This window comes from Aphidius gifuensis, linkage group LG4 (assembly GCF_014905175.1).
Source record: "Aphidius gifuensis isolate YNYX2018 linkage group LG4, ASM1490517v1, whole genome shotgun sequence".
In the NCBI taxonomy this organism is placed as follows: Eukaryota; Metazoa; Arthropoda; class Insecta; order Hymenoptera; family Braconidae; genus Aphidius; species Aphidius gifuensis.
The window spans coordinates 2950832-2973752 of NC_057791.1; the positions used below are offsets into that span (position 1 = coordinate 2950832).

The 22921-nt window shown below is 21.3% G+C and overlaps 1 protein-coding gene across 1 annotated transcript in view; it reads left to right on the top strand.

Annotated features, from left to right (window-relative positions):
* Window positions 1-1296: 1296 nt before the first annotated feature.
* The window catches only part of LOC122853713 (dopamine D2-like receptor), a gene marked incomplete at its 5' end in the record, with an annotated part of 67562 nt that continues 45937 nt past the window's right edge, over window positions 1297-22921 (top strand). The window contains one exon of the mRNA XM_044154130.1: window positions 1297-1695. Within this exon, the coding sequence (XP_044010065.1) occupies window positions 1297-1695 (399 nt within the window). The remainder of the gene's footprint in view (window positions 1696-22921) is intronic.

The window sequence follows — 22921 nt, forward strand, 5'->3', positions numbered from 1 at the left end:
GATACCAATATATAACCAAGCGGTTTGCAGGATAAACTCTAAAAATAAATAAAAGTAAAATATTAAAAAAAAAAAAACAAAAAAATACATTTTCCACAATTTTATATTAAAAAAAATGAATTGAATAATAATTATTTCATAAAAAAATTACAAATTCAGTTGAACGCTTGAGTGTATAGTTTCGCGATATTTATAAAATGAAAAAAAAATTTTTTAGTGATATATTTTCTATTGTTCTGAATGTGCTGTTAAACCATGATATACAGAACAATAATGTTTCGTTCATCTCTGAATCTTTTTTTCAAATCTTCTTCCGTCTTTCAGTAGCACCCTTTTTTTTTATCTCATTTTTTTTTCTTTTCTTGAAAAATCAAATTGTCGATTTTACCACACTACCCAACGGACGATTCAAAACGATCCACAAGCATCCTGACAATAAGATTAAACGATACCCAAAGCTTTTCATTTCTCTCTTCCTCAATTTCTCTCTTGATATATATATCTATATTTTTCTTTTTATCAACTTTTTCTAGCTTTGTACTTTTTTCTACTTTCAAAGCTTCTATATGAAAAATGAAATAAAATAAAAAAAAAAAAAAAATGAAATAAAATACTTTTATCGTAATGAATTCACCGAGAACTACAGATAATATTAATATAAAATTTTTTTTTTTTTTTTTATTCATCACTGTCTTATTAACAATTCTAGAAATAGTGGTCTCTATGTTGATAAAAATATATTCAAATGAATAAATTTTTATTACAGAAAAAAAAGTATAAATAGACATTTTTTTTTGTTAACAATTTTCAATTTTAAATCATGACAGTGTAGTATAATTAAATCAACTCATTAAAATGATATCTAAAATCAGAAAACCCATTATGCAAAAAAATTATTAAGTGATAATAACAAAAAAAAAAATATAAATAACATAGTGAAGTTAAAAGTAAATAAATAACAAAAAAAAAAAAAAGTGTAAAGCCATAAAATAAAACCGTGAAAATATTTGACCTTTTGGCAGTGCCTAAAATATTTAAGTGTGAGATGATATATAAGATATGGAAAAAAAATTAGTTGGTGGATATTCGAGGCTCGAGGGACAAAACCTCACGGGAGCTGAGGAAATTTTATATGAAAATAATAAAAATAATATATCAAAATCAACAATTGTCAATAATACAATAACAAATTTAACAAATATTATTGATAATAATATATTATTTAATGATGAATATACAAATATAACAATTAATAATACAAATTTATTATCAACAACAAATACAAATATTATAACAATTAATGATAATTATACATTAATATCAGATCTTCTTGTATTTGATGATTTAAGTGAATATATTAATAGAATAAATTATAGTGCATTTAATAATTTATCAAATTGTTATGATAATGATAATTTTAATTTAACAATTAATGATAGTTGTATTGATAATAATAATCAAACTTTTAATAATAGTAATAATAAAAGTGATGATAATATTTTTAATGAATATAATTGGTGGGCACTTATATTTGTTATTGTACCGTGTTTAACATTATTTGGTAATGTTCTTGTTATACTTGCTGTTGTAAAAGAACGAGCACTACAAACAGTTACTAATTATTTTATTGTCAGTTTGGCACTTGCTGATTTACTTGTTGCTGTTTTGGTTATGCCTTTTGCTGTTTACGTGCTGGTGAGTTAACATATAATTATTATAAAATATTTATTTTATTAATTAAAACATTGTTGAGATATTTTTTTTTTAATTTAAAAATTTAAGAGAAAAATGTCTGATATAATATTGAGTTTTACTACTTACATAGAAAAATCAGAGAGTAAAAATAAAAATTATTACAGTTAATTAATTTAACAAAAAAAAAAGAATTTGATATAAAAAATTTAGTAGCATTTATTTTTATTTATCTACTTTTTTTATGGATCAATGAATGAAAAGATTCATGATTGAATGTATGAAGATAATCCCACTGTTGAGGATTAAACTGTGCACTTGAGCATATTACAAAATCGTATTTATTACTTTTATGTTTGTGTATTTAAATTTTTTTTTTATTTGTTAGTAAAATTGTTTACAATTTAGCTATCAATGATATTCATCAACAAAACAAGTTACCTAATTTATTAACGACTAATTAATTATATTATAAATTAGTTAAAAAAATAAAAAATAAATGAATAAATTAAAATCAGGAAAATTAATTGTGGTTAAAAATGAAAAATTAAATATGACAGGTTAATAAATATATATAAGCCTTTTTTTTTTTTTTGAAAAGTAGGGGTCGTTTAGCTGATACTCGTAAAATTAAAGATAATAAAGAGAAAAAAAAATATCTACTGCCTGCAGTTGGCACAATTGAGAAAGACCAAAATATGGTTGGCGTGACCACTAGTAATTTCAAACTGCGGTATAGCCAACAGTGAGAGCTGACCTCTCTTATTTAATTTCTTTTTTTTTTCTCTTTCAACAATATAATACGTTGAATCGTGAGAGCAAGGTCTATGTTAATAACACATATAGCTCTTTTTCATGCACGAAATATGACATTATAAAGTTTCACCTTGTCTACATTAATTTTCAATGATATTTATTTACCACTTGATGATGATTTAAATTTACCCAATTTTTTTTTTCATACTAAAATTGTTTTATGTATTATAAAAAATATATATTTGACAATATAGCTTCGCAATTTGTATTTTATTATTTTATTTATTTTTTAATTTCCGGTAAAAAAAAAATATATACAGCAGCCTATACGAAATTTAAATTATAAATATATATTTTTTAATATTTACTTTTTTTTATTAGAGTAATAAATTTGTATCTGTATATAAAACAAGTGGTCATTTTTATTGGAATAAAGCCATGATAGTAACTTTTTTTTTTTAACTCTATATTTTTCGAAAATATAGCAACTTAAAAAATGTGGTTCTTTTAGCCTGTAATATATTGCCCCATAAATATATAGTTATACAAAAATATATTTAACGATACAATTTTTTTTTTCCTTCTAACCTTGTACCACATACTGACTATAACCCACACACATAGCTACGTGACACGCAAATAACGAAAAAAAAAAAAAAACATTATCAATAGTAAATTTTTTTTCGTTAATAAATTCAATTTCCTCTTTTGAAATTCAATTTGTGAAGGACAAAGCCCAGGAAATACGGAATTTAAATAAAAAAAAAATATATATATATCAATGAAGAGAGCTATGATGAAAGCTTTATGAAAGCATTTTAATTTCTGCTTTCTATATCAATTATTACTTTCTCCAATAAACATGCTGTATGATTAAATATATTTATTGGTACATTTGATAATTTATTTTATAGAAAAATCATATAAAAATAAATTATGGTTTTTATCATTTACCTATTAATGAACAATGAATAATCCATTTAACGTCAGCAAAAATATATATATGTATTTTTTTTTTTTAAATTAAAAACAACAATAATTGCAAAGCGTTAATTACTGATAATAAATTGCATATTAATTTGAAAATTTCGATATATATTATATCTGTAATTTAAAATGAATTTTTAAAATTTTAATTAAACTGATTATTATTATTACCTTGTTATTATTAATATGAAAATAGATTTTAAATAAAAATAAATGAAATAATAATTTTGGTAGCTTCAATAATATACATTTGTATTTTTAAAAGATAAATATATATTATAATAGGATATGTCGTTATCATAAGGTGTATGGACCTTTGATTTTTTTTTTTTTTTTTAATTTTCTTATTATGGTTTTTTGTGTAACAACCCTCTCGGAAAAACCTTGAATCGTTTTTCTCGACCTCGGCAGGTCTCATAATGACGAGAACTACCGTACACGTACTAGTCATAATTTCAAGCTGTCTCACCATTCGCCTCTCACATGGGATAATAGTTTTTTAGAGCTAGCTGGCCAGAAGCTCTCAGAGCTTTAGACGAAGACTCAAATACTATTTTTTTTTTACTTTATTTTATTTTTGTATAAAGCTTTGCAATAATTTTATTTTATTTTTCCTCATTCTCATATATCTTTTTCGAGTGTTGATATATATATTTAATACTATCATTGCTTGTTGATATATTTGATAAACTTTTTTTTTTATTATTTTTATATATCGATAAAATTCACATTGGCACATTATGTTTTATTTTACAAATTCGACAGATAAATGTGTTAACAATGATAATAAAAAAATTAGTATCATCTATACGGATAAATTAATTATTTTTATTTTATTTTTCTTTTTTTCTAAACAAACAGGAAACTTTTTTGTACACAAAATGACATTATAGAAAGAACAATGGATACACAAAATATATTGAAACGATATAAAGTCATTAGCAAACTTGTAATTGAATTTTTTTTTACTTTTTTTTTTTTTTTGCAATTTAGAATAATTGTCTTATTGAAAAAATACGTGAGTTTTTTTCGTAAATTTGTTATATAAAATCTTTGTTACTTTATTGATTTGTTTAAAAAAAAAAAAATCTTTTTTCAAAAAAGTAAAATTTTCTATTAAATTTAACATTTAATATTTAAATATTAGTTCAAATTTCAATTTTATAACTCTACATTATTCATTTTCATATAGTATAAAAGAAAATAAATGTTTGATAAGTATTTACACAAGTAAGATATGTATATAAATACATGTATATAGATATACAAATGTTGACTTAATTTTCTTTATTTGCATAGAAATAATATACCAAGTTTAAAAAAGAGTAAAAAAAAAAAATCTAAGAAACTTTGTTTAAAAGTTTAAAATACATTTTAAACTATTATCTTTTTTTTTTTTTTTCAATTTTCTACCAACAAACACACACACATTAAACATTTGCATGTATTTATTTATAACTTTAAAATGTACTTTATTCAACAAAATATAGTCACTAGAGAATCGTCACACACTCGTTATTTTGTGGCTAAAGTAAATTATCCTCAAATAATGACCTAACCAATTTTCACAAATTTTCTCATGCAATTAAAAATTTTCTATAAATTTTAACCACAATACAATTTAAAAAACTTTGAAAAAATTTTAATTACTAAAATAAAGTATAAAACGAATTTTTAAAAAAACAATATATAAAATAATATGAAAAAATAGAGCATGCACATGATAAAATAAAAATATCATAGTACTTTGTTGAAGAGGACAATGACATGAAGCTATCATCATCATAACTAACATCATCACTTTCACGTCATGTGTGTGTAAAAGTAACGGATAAGATCGGAAAACCATTTATTCCCTTATATAAAGGCCGGGCAAGGGTAATGAGCTGGAAAAAAAAAATAACAATAATAGTAATAACATATAGAAAAAAAAAAATAATAACAATAAAGAAGAAAACTCATGAAAAATATAAATTAATGAAAAAAGAAAATCTTTTTTCTTCTGAAGAATTCCATCGTCAATTGTTTTTCTTCTCTGAAATTTAAACTTATATCTTGAATTTTATTTTTATATATATTAATTACACCCTTAGTGCATTGTTGTTTTTTTTTATTATTTTAAAAAATTTTTTTTCTTTACAAACGATCGTGCTTTTTGTTTTATATTTATAATATTCCCAGAGGCATAATTGACGACCACTTTAAATAAAATGTAAAATTTCTCATTTACATTTGCGTAAATTAAACAAAAAAAAAAAAAAATTATTTATTTAATATTATTTAAAATATAAAATTACAAAAGATTTTTCTCATTTTTTTTTTTAAATATATTTTTTTATATTTTATATATTGAAAGAAAAAAAAAAAATCATATTTATTTTTTATCCTTTTTTTATATATTTTTGATTAAAAAATAAATAAAAATATAAATTTTATTTATTTATTTTATATTTTTAGTAAAATTACAATTTTTATTATTTACATTATAAATATATATTTGACATATATATTTTTTTTCCCCATTTTTTTTTCTTATTTTTTTTCAGTGTAGGGCTTAAAATCTATGTGATACTGAGATATAAGATACGCATTTCCGGATATATACTAAAGCCAGTATATGTTGTGCATGAAGCACGATTACTTTACCCCTCAAAATTAGTTTAGTTTTATCCTGTATTTTGATGTACGAATAAATCTATATGCGTATAAATAGATGTCCCTACAGCATCAAACTGGCTTTATCTTTCGTTTTTTTTTTTTTCATCCCTATATATATATTTGTCCCTCATGTTGAAATCACTATGTGTGACTTTGCCTGGACAGACAAGTACCACTTGATCCAGTAGCTGCCTTCTGCAGTTCGTATATATATTTTGCTACACATAGACAACAAAACTTGACATAGACACATTTATCCAAATACAAAATAGTATATATATATATTTAGGGGGGTAAAAAAAAGTCAATATATATATTTTTTTCTTCTATCCTATTTTAGCTAAAATATAAAAATCATTATATATATATTTAAAAATAAATTATATTATATAATATTATTTTACCACAATTATATTAAGTAGATGTTTGAGTATATTTGCAAAAGATCAATTAAAATTATTAATACAAAGTACAAATTCTATTTGAATATATATACGTTTATATTTTGTTGAATGTTGAATTTGTTTATTGCCTTTTATTTTATATATAGGATTACAATATGGTTTATCGATTATTTATATATATAATATATATTCATTGAATGTAATCCGAGATATATTACCTCGTTTTATATACATATGTCAAGCCAATTTGCCTTTGACATGTTAACCCTTTGCATTTAACTCACCCATTGTTATGTATTTTCTTTAATGATAATATAATTTCTATAATCATCAATTTGGATCATAATTATTTTGTAAATACAATTGTAATTACTTTATAATTTTCAATTTATTTATTTATTTTTTTTTACTTTCTTTATTTACCCTTTGTGTGGATAAATTAACTTTACAATAATATAATTAAAAATAAAAAAAAACCTTTTTAGTAGAATGCAATAAATATGAACAAATAAAATTTATTTTTTTTATGTTGAATAATTTAATATAACAGAATCAATGAGTATTGATTTATTGTTTTTTTTTTTTTTTTTCAAAGTTATTTTTTTGTTTCAAGTTAAAAAAATGTCAAGAAAGTGTCCTGTTAGTACTGGCACTTTTATAAAGCATCATTATGTACTCTCTCTTTGAAAATTGAGTACATCTTGTTTCTTATATATAGTTATAGATAGTATCTTTTCGAAGTAAAGTAATGAGCACCCTGAAGCTATTCTGATCGACAAGTTTTTTGTAGAACTTGACTTCAAAAAGTTTCATTTCTTTGTTTAATCATTTTTTTTTTTTTTCATTTTTTCTATTTTTATATTTATCTTTATCAAATGCAGCTATTACTTTTACATTTACGATCTCATTCGTTGGCCTTGTTCAATTTTTTTTTTACTCCTTTTTTATTTTGGCTACTGCTTCTGTGTATATATATGTAATTTCTTTTTTTTTTCTCTCTCTCTTTCATTGACCTTTTTTTTCCTCTTATTTTATTTTTATTTTTTTACTTTTTTTTATTTGCATGATTTTGTATAGTTCAGTAAATCATATACCTCTGATTAGGCTATTCTTTCGTTTACTAAATTTTTTCTTAGATTAGAATAGATTTTTTTCTTTTTTTTGTCTTGTCATTTAACAAATTTTTGATATATTATTGTGATTGATATGAGTGAAATAAAAATTGGTTAATAATGGTGAATAATTTATAGAGTGACAATCAATCTTGTTGGAGAGTATATCATCATATTTAGGTGGTATACAACATCCTCTTTGATTTAACGAGCATAGACCAATACATATACCTCTATCGAATGGTTTAGTAGTAGTTTGAAGTTGACGATAGGGCAAGTTGATGCTGATGCTTTGAAAATACGATGATGTTTCACACTTGACACTAACTTGGTTCTACAACATTGACATGTACAAGAAGAGCCGAATGTCAATGAGTATCTATATGAAAATTTCTTTAAAACGTCAGCATGATTATATCAAATTATTTAAGTACTTTTATAATAAATAAATTTCATATATTAGAATTAAAATATTTTTTTTCTATTCATTTATATTTATATCTTGTTTTATTTTATTTTTTAAATGGATTTATTTATATAATAATAAATAATGAGAAATTTTTTTTATAACACATTAGTATTCACTTTGGGTTTTTCGATAAAATTTGTCAATTATTCTAATATTTTTTTCCAATGATTTTTTTATCTTTAAAACACCTTGGAGAATTTTGATAAGATAATGAATATATAAAAATAAAAAAAAAAATTTAGATCTTGTGAAAATTTTCATCGTCCAGTAAATCGAAAAAATATTTTCTTTTTATTTTTCTTCTGCAAAACCAATCGAGGTCTCATGTGGCCTCTGAAGTAGGTAATAATAAAATAGAAAAAAAAAAAATAAACAAAGGTTATAAAAAGAATGAAAGAAAAAAAGGAATTGAAGAAAAATTGAATAAATGAAAGAAAAAAATATTCATGTGCACACGAAATGAATGAGATTATGAATTTTTTTTATTTTTTTTTTCATTTTTGAATTCAAGAGAAAAGACCATTGAGCTTTTATCGGTCTTCATTTCCATTATTTTTGCATTTAACTAAAAAATTTTGATAAATTATTGCAACTGAATATTTAGACTGACGAAGAATAGTTAATGAATAAGTCCACATATGACGTATATATTAATTCACACACGTTTTCGTATAGAATTGTGAGATTTTTTTTCTTTTTCTATTGAGTCAACAAATGGCATAGCCATAGGATTTTCCGGGTAAATTTGTTTTACTTTTTTTTGCTTTTCCTTTCCTTTTGTTTTTTTTTTTTTGCCGGATGGTGCGGATGGTGAATTGAAAATAGAAAGACGAAGGAATGAGAAATGTAAAGGAAAAAAAAAAAAAAATTAGATTGTGTGCGATTGAAACAAATCGAGCGAGAAAATACTCATTTACTCATTGTTCGTATTCAGTAAATAAACCCGGTGGTATATTCACGATATAAACATTATACAAAATTATTCAAAAAAAAAAAAAAAAAAATAGAAAGAAATGATAAATTCTCATCATGACCTATTTTAAAATTTTTTTTTATTTTATATTGAAAAAATAAATACGTTATATGTATTTATATTTGATTAATTTTCGATACTACCAATTCACTGTGACAAAACAAACCACTTGAGTTATTTGACGATAAAAAAAAAAGTAAAAACTCAGTTTGTATCAATAAAAGTTTTCAAAAAGTAAAGTAAAGAACCAAAAAAAAAGTAGAAAAAACAAAAGAATGAATCTACTGAAATTGGATAAAGAAAAATCAGTGGAAAATTGAAAGCAGAAGGTTTCAAGTGTCCAAGGATTTCCTCTGAAACGAAATAACAACAATTGAAAAAATAAAAAAATAAATATATATATATATCAAATCTTAGAATAAGATTCAAGCTCAGATAATAAATCCATAGTAAATAATATATATAGAAAAAATTTATAATATTAAAGTTTATTTTATTTTATATCTTGTTAAAAATTTTGAAGAAATATTTTTCGTTTTTTTTTAATGATTTTTATGAATATTTTTAAATTATAAGTAGTAAAATAGGGAAAATATTATTTTATTTATTTAGGTTAATATTTATTGTCACTATTTGTAAATATTTTGACAAAAGACAAATAATAATGATAAATATATTATGACATATTATATGAAATCAATAAAAACAGCTTTGGATATTTGTGTGGTAATGTTGGATATAAAATGAGTCACAATAAACATACAAGTCTGATGATGCGGAAATTGGATAATAAAATTGTTTTTTTTTTTTTTTTTATCTGAGCTTTTTGTTTATTTATATTTTATTTTGTTTTATTTATTCAATTGTTATATATATAAGGTAGAAGTTTAATGGAAAATTGCGTCCAACAGGTGCTAGCTAAAAAAAAATTCAGGAGTATTAAATTTTAGTTTCAATATTATGCCTACAAAGTAAAATATAAGAAATTGACGGATCAATTTGTTTCAATTTATACCATGGACATTTATTTTAACGAGACATTAGACACAATAAGTATCGATTGCTTCGCAATTATATTGACACTATCAAACTTTTTTTTTACTTTTATTTTTTTGATATTATATTTTTTTTTTTCATTTCGTCTTTTAATATTATACAATAAAAAACAAACTCATTATTAAACACTTTGTCATTTTTTGAAGTATATAATTATATGTATACAATATTATTTTTCATTAAAGTATTAACTTTAATTAAAAAAAATATTCATGGTTTAAGTTACAAAGCTTTAGTATGAAACTCTTGTAATTCAAGATATCCTTGTTCTACAGAGAAATTACAAACTTATAAAAATGTAAAATTTAATAATTATTTTTTTAAAATAAATAAAATTCAAATCTTCTTTGTTATTATATTGTAAACTTTATATAAGTATAAACAAGAAATTATCATTTTTAACAACAACAAAGTACTTTATTTATAAAAAAATTTATATGATAAAAAAAAAAAAACCATCAACAAACAAGAAATAAAAAAAATAAAATTCGTCAATGATGTTCATTCAGCTTAAATTTAAGTATGTGCCATGCACCTGTTGATGGCATTTTTATCCAGGATCAAAGAGATTTTTCTTTCATACATAAAAGTACCCAAGTGGAAAAAATTTGTATAAAATATATATGGAATATATATAAAATATGTATGGATTTGGACGTAGATTTTCCATACATATTTTATATATATTTTATATATATTTCATATATATTCGATATATATTTTACACTTATATATTTTTTATATATTTTTTATATATATTTTATATATTTATATATTTTGTATATTTTTGATATAATTTTTATGTATACATTTAAACTTATACATTTTTTTTTTAACTTAATTTTTTTTTTTTTTGATTTTTATAAATAAAAAACAAGTGAAAAAAAAGTAAGAAAAAAAAAACATATACTAATGAATTAAATTTTATAAATAAAAAACAAGAGAAAAAACGGGGGGAAAAAAAATTAACGCAGTAAAATGAATAATTTGTTTATTTGGAGCCCTAGCAACGGTCACTTTCTATCCATTATAAACAAATAAAATACTTAAAGTGTCAAATATATATAAAATATATATAGAATATATATGGAAAATCTACGTCCAAATCCATACATATTCTATATATATTCCATATATATTTTATACATATTTTTTCCACTTGGGTACTTTTACAAATGAACGAAAAAAAAAACTTGACAGAATATAAAAAATGCAATATACACACGACTGGAATTTTATCATAGAATTAATTTAATTTTATATTTATAAAAATTTATATATTTCAATTGAAATAATTTTATTTTATTTCTTTTATATCTACAAAAAAAAAAAAACTAGTCAAGTGGATATTTTTTTTTTTTCTATATTCCAATAGAATTAATTCATTTATATAGTTGATTTAATTTAATTTCAATCATGAATTGTCATTAAATCACAAATTCAGTAATTAACTTGAGAGGCAATTTAAAGTTAATTAATTAACTTGAAGTTATGAATTGTTTTTATGTTTATAAGCTTATATATACATAAATAAATTTATACACATACAAATACAAACATATACAAGTATATCAAAAGATATACATAAACTAGAATAAAAATAATTTAAAATTTTTGGATTACTTGAAACTTTTTATAGAAAATTACTCACGTGATTCATCACCAAGGGATTAGTACGATTTATAATTCCATTTAATTTTAAGATATAACCACACTCCTTGAACTTGGTGTGACGTGACTAAATTTCTCTAACAAAGTTTTTATTCTTTTATATATACCTATATTTAGTTTTTCTTTTTTTAATTTACTTTTTTTTAATTATTTTATTTTTACCATTGATACTATAGTTTTTCTCAATGAATAGAAATAAAATCTGTCCAATATTTGCAACGTTTGTGATTTTCCAATTAATGACACCCACACACCACATTTACAGACCAATCTATAAAATCATTTATTTTTGAAAAAAAAAAGATAAACCAGAAATACGTGAAAATTGCTTACTCAATGTAATGGTTTATATATACGCAAATGTCTAATTTGACATTGAGAAAATTTTAATTAAATTAATATTTTTATTTATCGTGTTATTTTTATTGACATGAAAAATTATTATAGTTGATGTATATTTATTTATTGTTAATGTCAGATGAAATTATTATAAAAAAATCATTGATTATTAAATTATGAACTGATGTAAAAATATTTTATTCAGCAAGATATATTTACTGGATAAATTTTAAGTGCACGTATCTATATATAGATTTTGAGTATGAGACTAAGTGGATGTACATAGAGCATACTATGTCTAACGAAGAAGAAAGCATTAACGTGATGAAAATTAATTAATTGAAGCTGTTAAAACATTCAGAATTGTAATGGTTCAACTTAAAACCAGCTTTTTTAGGTTTATTATTATTATATATATCCACTAAACATTTTCTTTTCAATTATTATTACTGTTTTTTTTTTTTTTTTATATATTATTTGCAAAATTTTAGTAATGAAAATAAAAATTTAGCTTCAGGCTTTAATACATTACATCGAATGTTGTATAAAAATATATTAAAAAATGTGATTTATTAACTTTTTTTAATTTTTTTTTTTTTTTTCAAATTTAATAATATAAAAAAAATTTTAATATTTTAAAATGATGGAAATTTCAAGTTACCATTGACGTATGCAAAAATAAGTAATCAAAATTGATTAAATTTATGACACTCAGTATAAACCACAATGAAGGTTTATATATTAAATTGAATTTTAAAGTTTTGTAAGATTATTGAAACTGTGCTTTTAGTTTTGGCCAACTTTTTTTCTTTTTTTTTCACGTTTTTATTTTATTTTTATTATTTATACTTTTATTTCAACCCCACAATTCAATCCAAGTTATTTTGAAACCATAATCACTTATTTTCACAGAACAATCATTTGTTTTTTTTTTATTTTATTATTATTTTTTAGCGTACTATAAAAATAAATTTCTTCATTTATTTTTGACTTTTCATTTCTCATGAATTTAATTCTTTTTTTATTATTATAAAAACAGGATAAATGATGAAAACATGAATATACATTACCAATTTTCTTGAAAAAAAATATAAATGAAATTTTGTTGAAGAAAATATTCAATTTTTAGTATATATACTTTTTCATTACTCGTAAGACATTGGTGAAAAGTTTGAAACAAAAAAAAAAACAAAAAAAGAACTATACACGTATATGTCCATCATTTATAATTTTATGTTTTTTTTTTTTTGCTTCCATTCCGGGTCAATTGAATTTTTAAGATAAAACGTAAGCAGAACAGAGAAAAAATAAAAAAAAAAAAGTTTTACCTTTGGATAAAACTTTTTTTTTCATTTTTTTCGAAAAGATACGGAAAACGAGACATTTTGAGTGAGTCTAAGTTGACTACAACGATAATATGTATATTGAAATATGAAATAAAAAAAAAAAAAGATCCCTTACATTGGGGTTGGCTAAATTGTTGAGATGAAAAAAAAATAAGGTGATGTCATAATTCTGAAATATCAAATTCGTAAACAAGTAAAATTGCTACGGTTGTAAAAATATGTATCATAAAGCTCAGTGATAACTGTGATAAGTTGCTGAAGTTAGAAGGGGATTAAAATAGCAATGGAAAATAAAAAAAAAAAACTAAAATGAAGAGTAGAATGTGAGTCACTGGAGAATAAAAATAAAAAAAAAATATTAGAATTAACAGAAGAGTTGTGATGACTTTATCACAAATGACAATATTTTATCTATATATATTTTCACGTTTATTCAGTAGAAAAGTATAAAAGTTTAAATCTTTGGATATTTATATCAGAAGTATTCTCGATATGCCCGTGGGACAAACTGCATGAATAAGATAATATAACAAAAATTGACCTCATGAGTCTTTTTTAAAGTTTATAAAATAAAAAAATAACAAGTATTTTTGCAGATTACTTTGATGTGCAGTAACCTCAATTTTTTATTTATTTTTTTTTTATCTAAATAAATAAAGGATAGAATTTTACTGTCGAGGGTTTGATGAAAATGTTAAACATTCAAAATATTTGAAAAGCACAATGCTTCACTATTTCAACAAGAATTTCATTCAATAGAAATTTGAATTTAAAATCATTGAAAATGACGTTTATTTCATTTTTAAAATTATAAAAATTATACAGTACAAGTAGATATTTCTTTTTTTTTTTTTTTTATAATTCATCATTCAAAGTGGATATAACAAAGATTTATTATGAATATTAAAAAATACAATTTTATATGGTAGAGAGGATTTTAAATTTGAGGGCTGAGTTTATTTTCATTTTATATATTATCACAACAAAAAAAAAAAATATTTTCGTTTTTGTTTTTTTTTTTTTTTAATATTATAAACACAAACAGAATTAAAAAAAAAATATTCCATTAGTACAAATGAGTAGTTAGGTAATTTTTTTTCGCTGAAAAGCGGATTTAAATAAAATATTTTTATATAGATTTAATATATATTTGTAAGTTCAGAATAATCTCACCCAGAAACATATGAAAAAAAAAAAAAAGCTTAGTGCTCATTAGCCAAAATAATTTGTCAATTTACTTTAGTCCTTTTCTGTAGTTGCTCATTCGAAAAAGTATCAACTTTATAACTAGCAAACATGTCCTAATTTACAACCTGCTTCGTCAGGTTCTTCTCACTATTTGATGTAATTTGGTTTTTTTTTCTTTTTCATTTTATCATTTTTTTTTTTTACAAGCTGTTTCATGATTCACCTGCTACTTTGTGGCTTATGAAACACATGCTCACAAAAATTGACATAAAAAGTTATCCACTTTGACCTATACTTGTACAAAACTTTTTAAATTCAATGAAAAATAAAAAGTTGAATATTAAATATATATTTATTAGAACAAAAATTATTTTAATTATTTTTTTATTAAATTGTAATTTTCACAATACTAGTTTTTTATGATATTGCTTAACCCACTTTATATATTATATACTAAACTTTACATAACAAAAACAACATAACATCTTGCTTAAGACACTTTTTTTTTTTTTCTTACTAAAAAAGTTTTAATTTTTCAATTTGTAAAGGCAAATTTAAAAATGAAAAAAATAAATGAAATTATTTTTTTATCTTTCAATGATTGATATGTATATATATATAGATAAATTGACTTTTTATGAGTATCGTGTATATAGTAAAAAAAATTTTTTTTTTCTTCAATATCTTTTTTCTTTTTACAGGCAATTTAATTTTTTATAATAATCCCAATTTTTTATTATAGTTGTAAATTTTTCTGTTAGTATTATTTACGATATAGTACAGAAAATAAAATATATTATGGCAAAAAATACCGATAATAAGGTATTTACTTTTTTGCATATAAAAATAACGACTGAATAATAAAATCCGGTAAACAAAAAAAAACTAATAAAAACGACCAGAATGATAAAAATAAAAGAATATTTAATTTAAATTTTTTATATAATCATAATAAACCTTTTTTTTTTTTTTTTCTAATATATATTGATCAAGATATCACTAGAAAATACCAACAGCGAATAAAAATCGAAAGGAACAAAAAAACAAAATTAATCAATTACTAGTAATGACGTCATGTAGTAATATATAAAAATCAAACAGGATAAAATTTTAAAATATTATTTTTTTAACCACAATTCGGATGAAATATCAGTTTAATTAAATCATTTTTGGCATGTTCATAATTACATACAAAAATACCAAAATTATTTTTATTCATCATGAAAAAAATAAAAAACAATACTTCCTCATAAAGTATTTGATTAATATTTGTTTTTTTTATCTACAAAAAACAATGAAATAAATTGATTATTAAAAAATTCATTTTGCTTCATTAAAATTAATAATAATAAAAAAATATTATATACAATTAAGATAAATAAATATTCAATGTACCAAATAATTTTTTTCCACATGAATTTATCATTTTTTTTTAATTGAAATGAGATTATTAAAATATTATTTTAATGAAGTTTTAATAATTGCAAAAGAATAATTAAAAAAAATTATATGAAAATATAAAAATATTAATATTAATATTATTTTTAATGATTGAGAAAATTAATAAAAATGTCCATCACATGCAGAGATGCTGATTGGACAATTTTTTTTTTTTTAAATCAAGTACTGTGTAATTATTAATAAAGTTGTTCGATTAATCGAAAATAGCCAGGGGTTTATTGTATATATCAAGCACCAGCTGCATATATGCACCAGCTTCATTTCAATATGCAATGACTATGTATTATTGTCAGTAAACATGTGTTGATTTCAGTAACGAGTGATGAGTCGATAGGTATTCCGAGTTAGTTCATTTTGTCCCAACAATAATTTTTATTATTTTCTCTGTTTTTTGTTTTTTTTTTTTTTAATCATTGTATCAAGCATCATCAAGCAATATGTTTCACATTTTGTGTCACATAGTTTATTCAATAATATTTTAATATGAAAAAAAAAAATACAATGAATAGAGTAGATTTTCAATTTTTTTTTTTTCAAAGCTCAATAAATCACTCAAAAAGTGTAATTTTTTTTTCATTATTATATAAATCAAATGATTGACATTTTGAGATAATTTTTTATTTAAAATTTGTTTGTTTTTTAAATTAATTATTTTGATGGATCCACAATATGACAAAAGAATATTCAACAAAAGCTTAATCTAATGAAAAATTATTATTATTATTATTTTTTTATTTAAATTTTTCAACGTATGTAAACGACAATAGTAAAAAATAATTAATTTTATGATGGAAAATAAAATTTTATAAAAAATAAATTGAAGTAGTGAATAAAGCAAACAATTAAAACTCAAGTTTTATAATTTTTATTTGTAAAAAAAATATAAATAAATCAATAAAAAATTCTACAAGAATTTCTGTAGAATAATGTGAATAAAAAATATGAAAAAAAAATATCTTCGACAAGTGACATACAAGAGAATAATTAAAAGAAAAAAAAATTTTTTCCAAGCACTTATCATTCTCGTTAATTTAGCTTTGTATTAAAAAAAAAAATACATTCAGTACCAACCTCTCGTGATTGTTATTGAAAAAAAATATCAACATTTTTCGCTTCTCTAAACTTTGTACATAAAATGTTTTTTTTTTTATTATTCATGCTTTTGTTTCCTACTGGTTAGATGAACAATTCACAAATAATATATGCAAGAAATTTTATTTTAAATTAAAAAAAAAAATTCTTTTATGTATATACGATAACTCGTCATTTATATTTGTCATGTTTTTTTTTTTTTTTCTTGATGGAAAGAATAACAAAGAACTATAACGTTTATATAGTTTCTTTGTTCTAAAATTTTTTTACTATATTTTCATCAAATTGCCAGCGTTATATTCTGATTCATCATCTTTTCTCAAGCACAAGAACTGTTGATAAATGAAAGCTTCAGCATTGTGAAAAAAAAACTATAAGGTATTGAAATAAAAATAAAAAATTACTTAGACTGCAGTAACGAGTACTCTGCGTTTTTATATTTATATATATAAAATAACCATTTGTCATTTATTCATCATTTTTAGTTCACTTTTAAAAAAATAAAATGAATTTTTTCATTTCAATCATTTTAAAAGATGCATTGAAATCCACGCTCTTTTATAAGGCATGCTGTTAGATCGACACATTGAAAATTGACACGGGCTAGTTAGACACATAAAATTTACACGAATAAAAAAGACACAAATTAATTAGATACAATTTAAAACGACACAAATTAAATTCACACGTATTAATCGGACACATAATATTTTAATTATTTTATAAGACACACAAAAATATTACACTTAAAATTAGACACAAAATGATTCGACACAAAATAATTAATAAAAAATATAATAGACACATATAAATTATTATTAGACACATAAAAATACGACAAAAATAAATAAGACACATTAAAAATAGAAACATTGAAGATAGACACATAATAAATCGACACGTAATAATCGGACACATTAAAATAAAAAACTTCAAAGAACGACACAATAAATTAGACACTATTTAAAACGACACAAATTAAATTTACATGTATTAATCGGACACATAATATTTTAATTATTTTATAAGACATATAAAAATATTTTACTCATAATTAGACACAAAATAATTCGACACAAAATAATTAATAAAAAATATAATAGACACATATTAATTAATATTTGACACATAAAAATACGACAAAAATTAATTAGACACATAAATATAAAAATACCAAAGTTAGACACATAATATATTGACATGTTTTAATCGGACACATTAAAATAAAAGAACGACACAAATAAAATAAAATTGTAATAGTCGGACACATAGACTAATTTGAGTCCCACATAGACAAATTCGTCTATCGCAGTGTGTCGGTAATACAGAAAAAAAATGAGAGATGGCACTGTATGTGTTTTCTCTTTTTAAATGGTCAACGTTTTAAAAATTGAATTGATTTAATTAGATTACATAATTAATTTCAAAAAAAATTGAATAACATAATTAAAAGACAAAGAATATGTAATATTTAATTATGTAATCTAATTAAATCAATTCAATTTTTAAAACGTTGACTTTAATAAGAAAACACTACAGTATCCATCTCTTATTTTTCTGTATTACTGACTTACACTGTGATAGACGTTGTCTAATGACTCAAAAGTAATCTATGTATCGACTAATTAATTTTATTATATCGTTCTTTATTTTTATGTCCGATTATTCAATATTATATTTCTTAATGTTAAATTTTATATTTTTATGTGTCCTATTAATAATATATTAATCAATATTTTGTGTCGAATTTTTGTCTAACTTATAATATTTTAATGATATAAAATAATTAAAATATTATGTCCGATTAACATGTAGTAATTATTGTCGTTTTAAATAGTGTCAATTTATTGTAAAATGTGTCCGATATTACGTGTCGATTTATTATGAATTTCAATTTAAAAGTAATCTATTACAGATAACATATGTCTATATTAATAATATGTGTCTATTTTATTAATTATTTTGTGTCTTTTGTGTCAATATGAGTGTAATATTTTGTGTCTTATAAACTAAAATATTATGTGTCCGATGATACGTGTTAATTAATTGTGTCGTTAAATGTGTCTTTTTTTGTGTGAAAACTTGTTGTAATCGATCAATATCTATAAAATATTATTTATTAAAAAATATAAATTATAAATTTAAAGAATTTATAATATATAAAACATTTAGTTTAAAATTAAATTCTCAATAATGGATGGGTTTATCAAAAGTTTTACTCAACAAATGAGAAAGTCAAATGAAAATAAGTTATCTGCATTTGTTAGTCAACTCACTTGTCAGTTTTGTTGTATATTACTTGGCAAATAATTTTATTATTTATTTTGATACTATTATTAAATATTTACAATACATATTTTCATTAATAAACATTAGTCAAAAGTCAAATATCATATTAAAATAATAATTAAAAATTTCTCAATTATTTCATAAAACGATTTCGATTTTAATTATTCTATTTCAAATAAATACAAAATTTACTATTAATTTGTATTTTTTTTTTTGGTTCGAGTTGAGGTCAACCATGCAACACGTCAACAAAAAAAAAAAAAGCTTAAGTTTCAGAAATATCAACACTTGCAAAATATGTAATTTCCTTTATTTTTTTTTCGTATCACAAACTACAAACCCTTATCGCACTTGTCTACCCCATATGACAGCATTTGTCTCTTTAATTTTTTTTCTTTTCTTTTTTTCGATTCCCTCGGCGAAAATATTTTTCTTGAAATAGAAATAACTTTTTTTTTTTTTTGAAGTAGTATATATATATTTTCATAACAATAAAAAAGAAAGAAAAAAAAAAAAATAAAATACATACTTAGCAATAAATTTTCATTCATAACAGACTATTTTTATTATTACATTAAATAATCAATAAAAAAAATAATATTTATATTATGATTGAATAATTATTTAAATTTTTTTTTCGTTACGTATATAAAATTTTTTAAAAATATTTTTAATATAATTTACATATATACTATAAACTTAAATTATGTTAATCTCAATTTGTGAGTAATATAGATAAACTCTGGCTAAGACTAACATACGAAGCTTGTACAAAACTAAAACATTTTGATAATGTAAATCGTGAACTGACGTATGTGAGAATTGTAGATTTTGAAATGATATAACTCGTTGGTATAAATGCAAATAACATTAGTAATTTAAATCTAACATCAATACTATTTTTGTATATAAATTTAATGTTAATACGACTAGACATTCTATGTGCTTCAAGAAACTTCATACTCAAAATTTGAAAGTAATATCTTGTCATGCATATTATCATTTAAATTAATTGCATATTATTTATTTGACATGTATATTAACACTGTCATATTATTTATTTTTATTTGCTATATAAATAAACTTTTATTTAATTTTTTTTTAATTTGATAAATTTTTTTATTTCAAATACAATTGTTGATATAAGAATCTTGAAAATTATTTTAATTTACATTTAAATGAAGACAGACTATCTTTGAAAAAATATATATACAGTAAATTTAACGACACAAATGAAAGTACCATGAAATTAAATGTAACAATAGAGCTTACACCTGAGAGAAAATAATTATTACTTTTTATTATAATTGTCGTAAGAGTAAAGAATGATTGTACTAAAAGCTACAATTATATTTTTATTTTTTAACTTTTTCATTATATTGCTATAATAATTAAATAATTTTATATTCATCTTTTTTTTTTTTTTTTTGTCATTAATAGTTTGTTTTATATATATGTATTGCATTCTTGTTATATTATTGTTATGTGCATCGTGTTTAATCTTATGAAGCCACATCTGGCATTTTGTTAGGATATATATGTATATAACTATCTAGGTCTTGAGATAAACGTCCCGGAAATGCTTTCTATTGTACATTGTATGGCCTAAGTCTCAAATCGTCTTCGTGAAAATAGAAAAAAAAAAAGTAATCTTAATCCTGCTTGAATAAACCTTAAATTCAAAAATTCATGTATGTATAAATGTGAATTCAAAGAATATATAAATTTACTCAAGATAAAAAGAGAAAAAAAAATGAATGACAAATATGTTAATGTGACGGCTGTTGTTGAAGCTTTATTTAAACTCCATCATGTATTTTTTCATTTCAAAAAAAAAAAATCATAAATATACATACAATGAATTTGATCGAGTATAGTTTAGAAATAAAACAATAGATATTTTTTATAATTTGAATACATCTGGGTTTAATTCATCATCAGGTATAAATTTTGAATTTATAGATTGAAAATTAGTCTAAGTATGTTTAGTAAATGATGGAGGCAATTAGTTTTCAACAATGATGATTGATAGTGTTAGGCAAAGTTTGAAGAGTACTTGATGGTGGTGTATATAGCTGAGGGCTTGTGATTTTGAAATTTTCAAGAGGCATATTATCAAGAGAATGCACATATTATCAAGAAAAAAAAAATTAAAATCTATTTACCATTTTAAAAAAGAAAAAAAAGTATTTTACAATGTATTATGTTGATATCGCTTACGTATGTAAAATTGCATAACGGTGTAAAAATAACTTGAATGCGTGACGAGATATATTTGGATAAACTAAAAATCTATATAATATACACATTTTTCAATTCAAATATGGATCATTGTCTATTCAAAAAAATATGACTACGTTTCTAAAGTTTTTTTAAAGCTTAAAAGCTTTACAGTTGAACACCTTACTTTCAAAATCCAATGGGCTTTAACTTTATTTTTGAATGAATACCAAAATAGATAAAAAAAATAAAACAATATCAAAGCTTTTTTTAAAATAATAGTTTTTCAATAATATTTTTTTTTTTTTTCAAGTATCTAGTCGTATTTTTTACCGATCAAATGGATTAGTTATTTTATCTATCAAATGGCTTACTAAAAAAAATCATTAAATTAAAATATTTTATGGAAATTAATTGATTTTTTTTTCTATTATTAAATCGTGATATTAATTTATTAAAATAAATTTAAAAAATATAAAACAATTAATAATATAAAAAAATTAATAAAGTTACTTTAATAGAAATTAAAAGATAATTATTATCTCAATATAAATTTTAATGACTTTCATTTTGTAAAATTTTATCGAGACTTTTTTTTTTTATTTCTCATCTTGAAAAAAGAAGTAATTACCGGTTGTAATGATTAAACGACAATTTTATCGTTGAAATTAAGTATCATACTTTTCAGAAACGAGCGGTCATTCAAGAAATCTATCTAATTTCCTTCTAATCACTGTATTAAGAGTTTCTGGTCTTTTTTTTTTCCTTTTTTTAACAACGAACTATTAATCAATTTTAAAGTTTTTTTATAATAATATTTTAACTTTAAAAATGTCATGAAAAAAATAAAATATTATTTCAAAAATACAATCTATTTTTTAATATAAAAAATTCTGATAAGAGGAAAAAAGATTTAATAATTTTTAAAATACCTAGAAAACTAAAAGAAGCTTTAAAACAAAATTTTCATAATAAAATAAAAAATAGTTCTTGAATTTAATTTACGTTTAATTATAATTAAATAACATAATCAATAAATTTAAATTGAACAATATTATTCATTTGGTACATATGAGAATAATTATTAGAAGGATCCATGAATTAATCAATGACAAAATAAAGTGATATAAGGAGAATTGAAGATGATGATAGCTCAAACTAAGACTGATTTAGTCAAGTAGACAAGAGCTATCAAAATTATACAATAG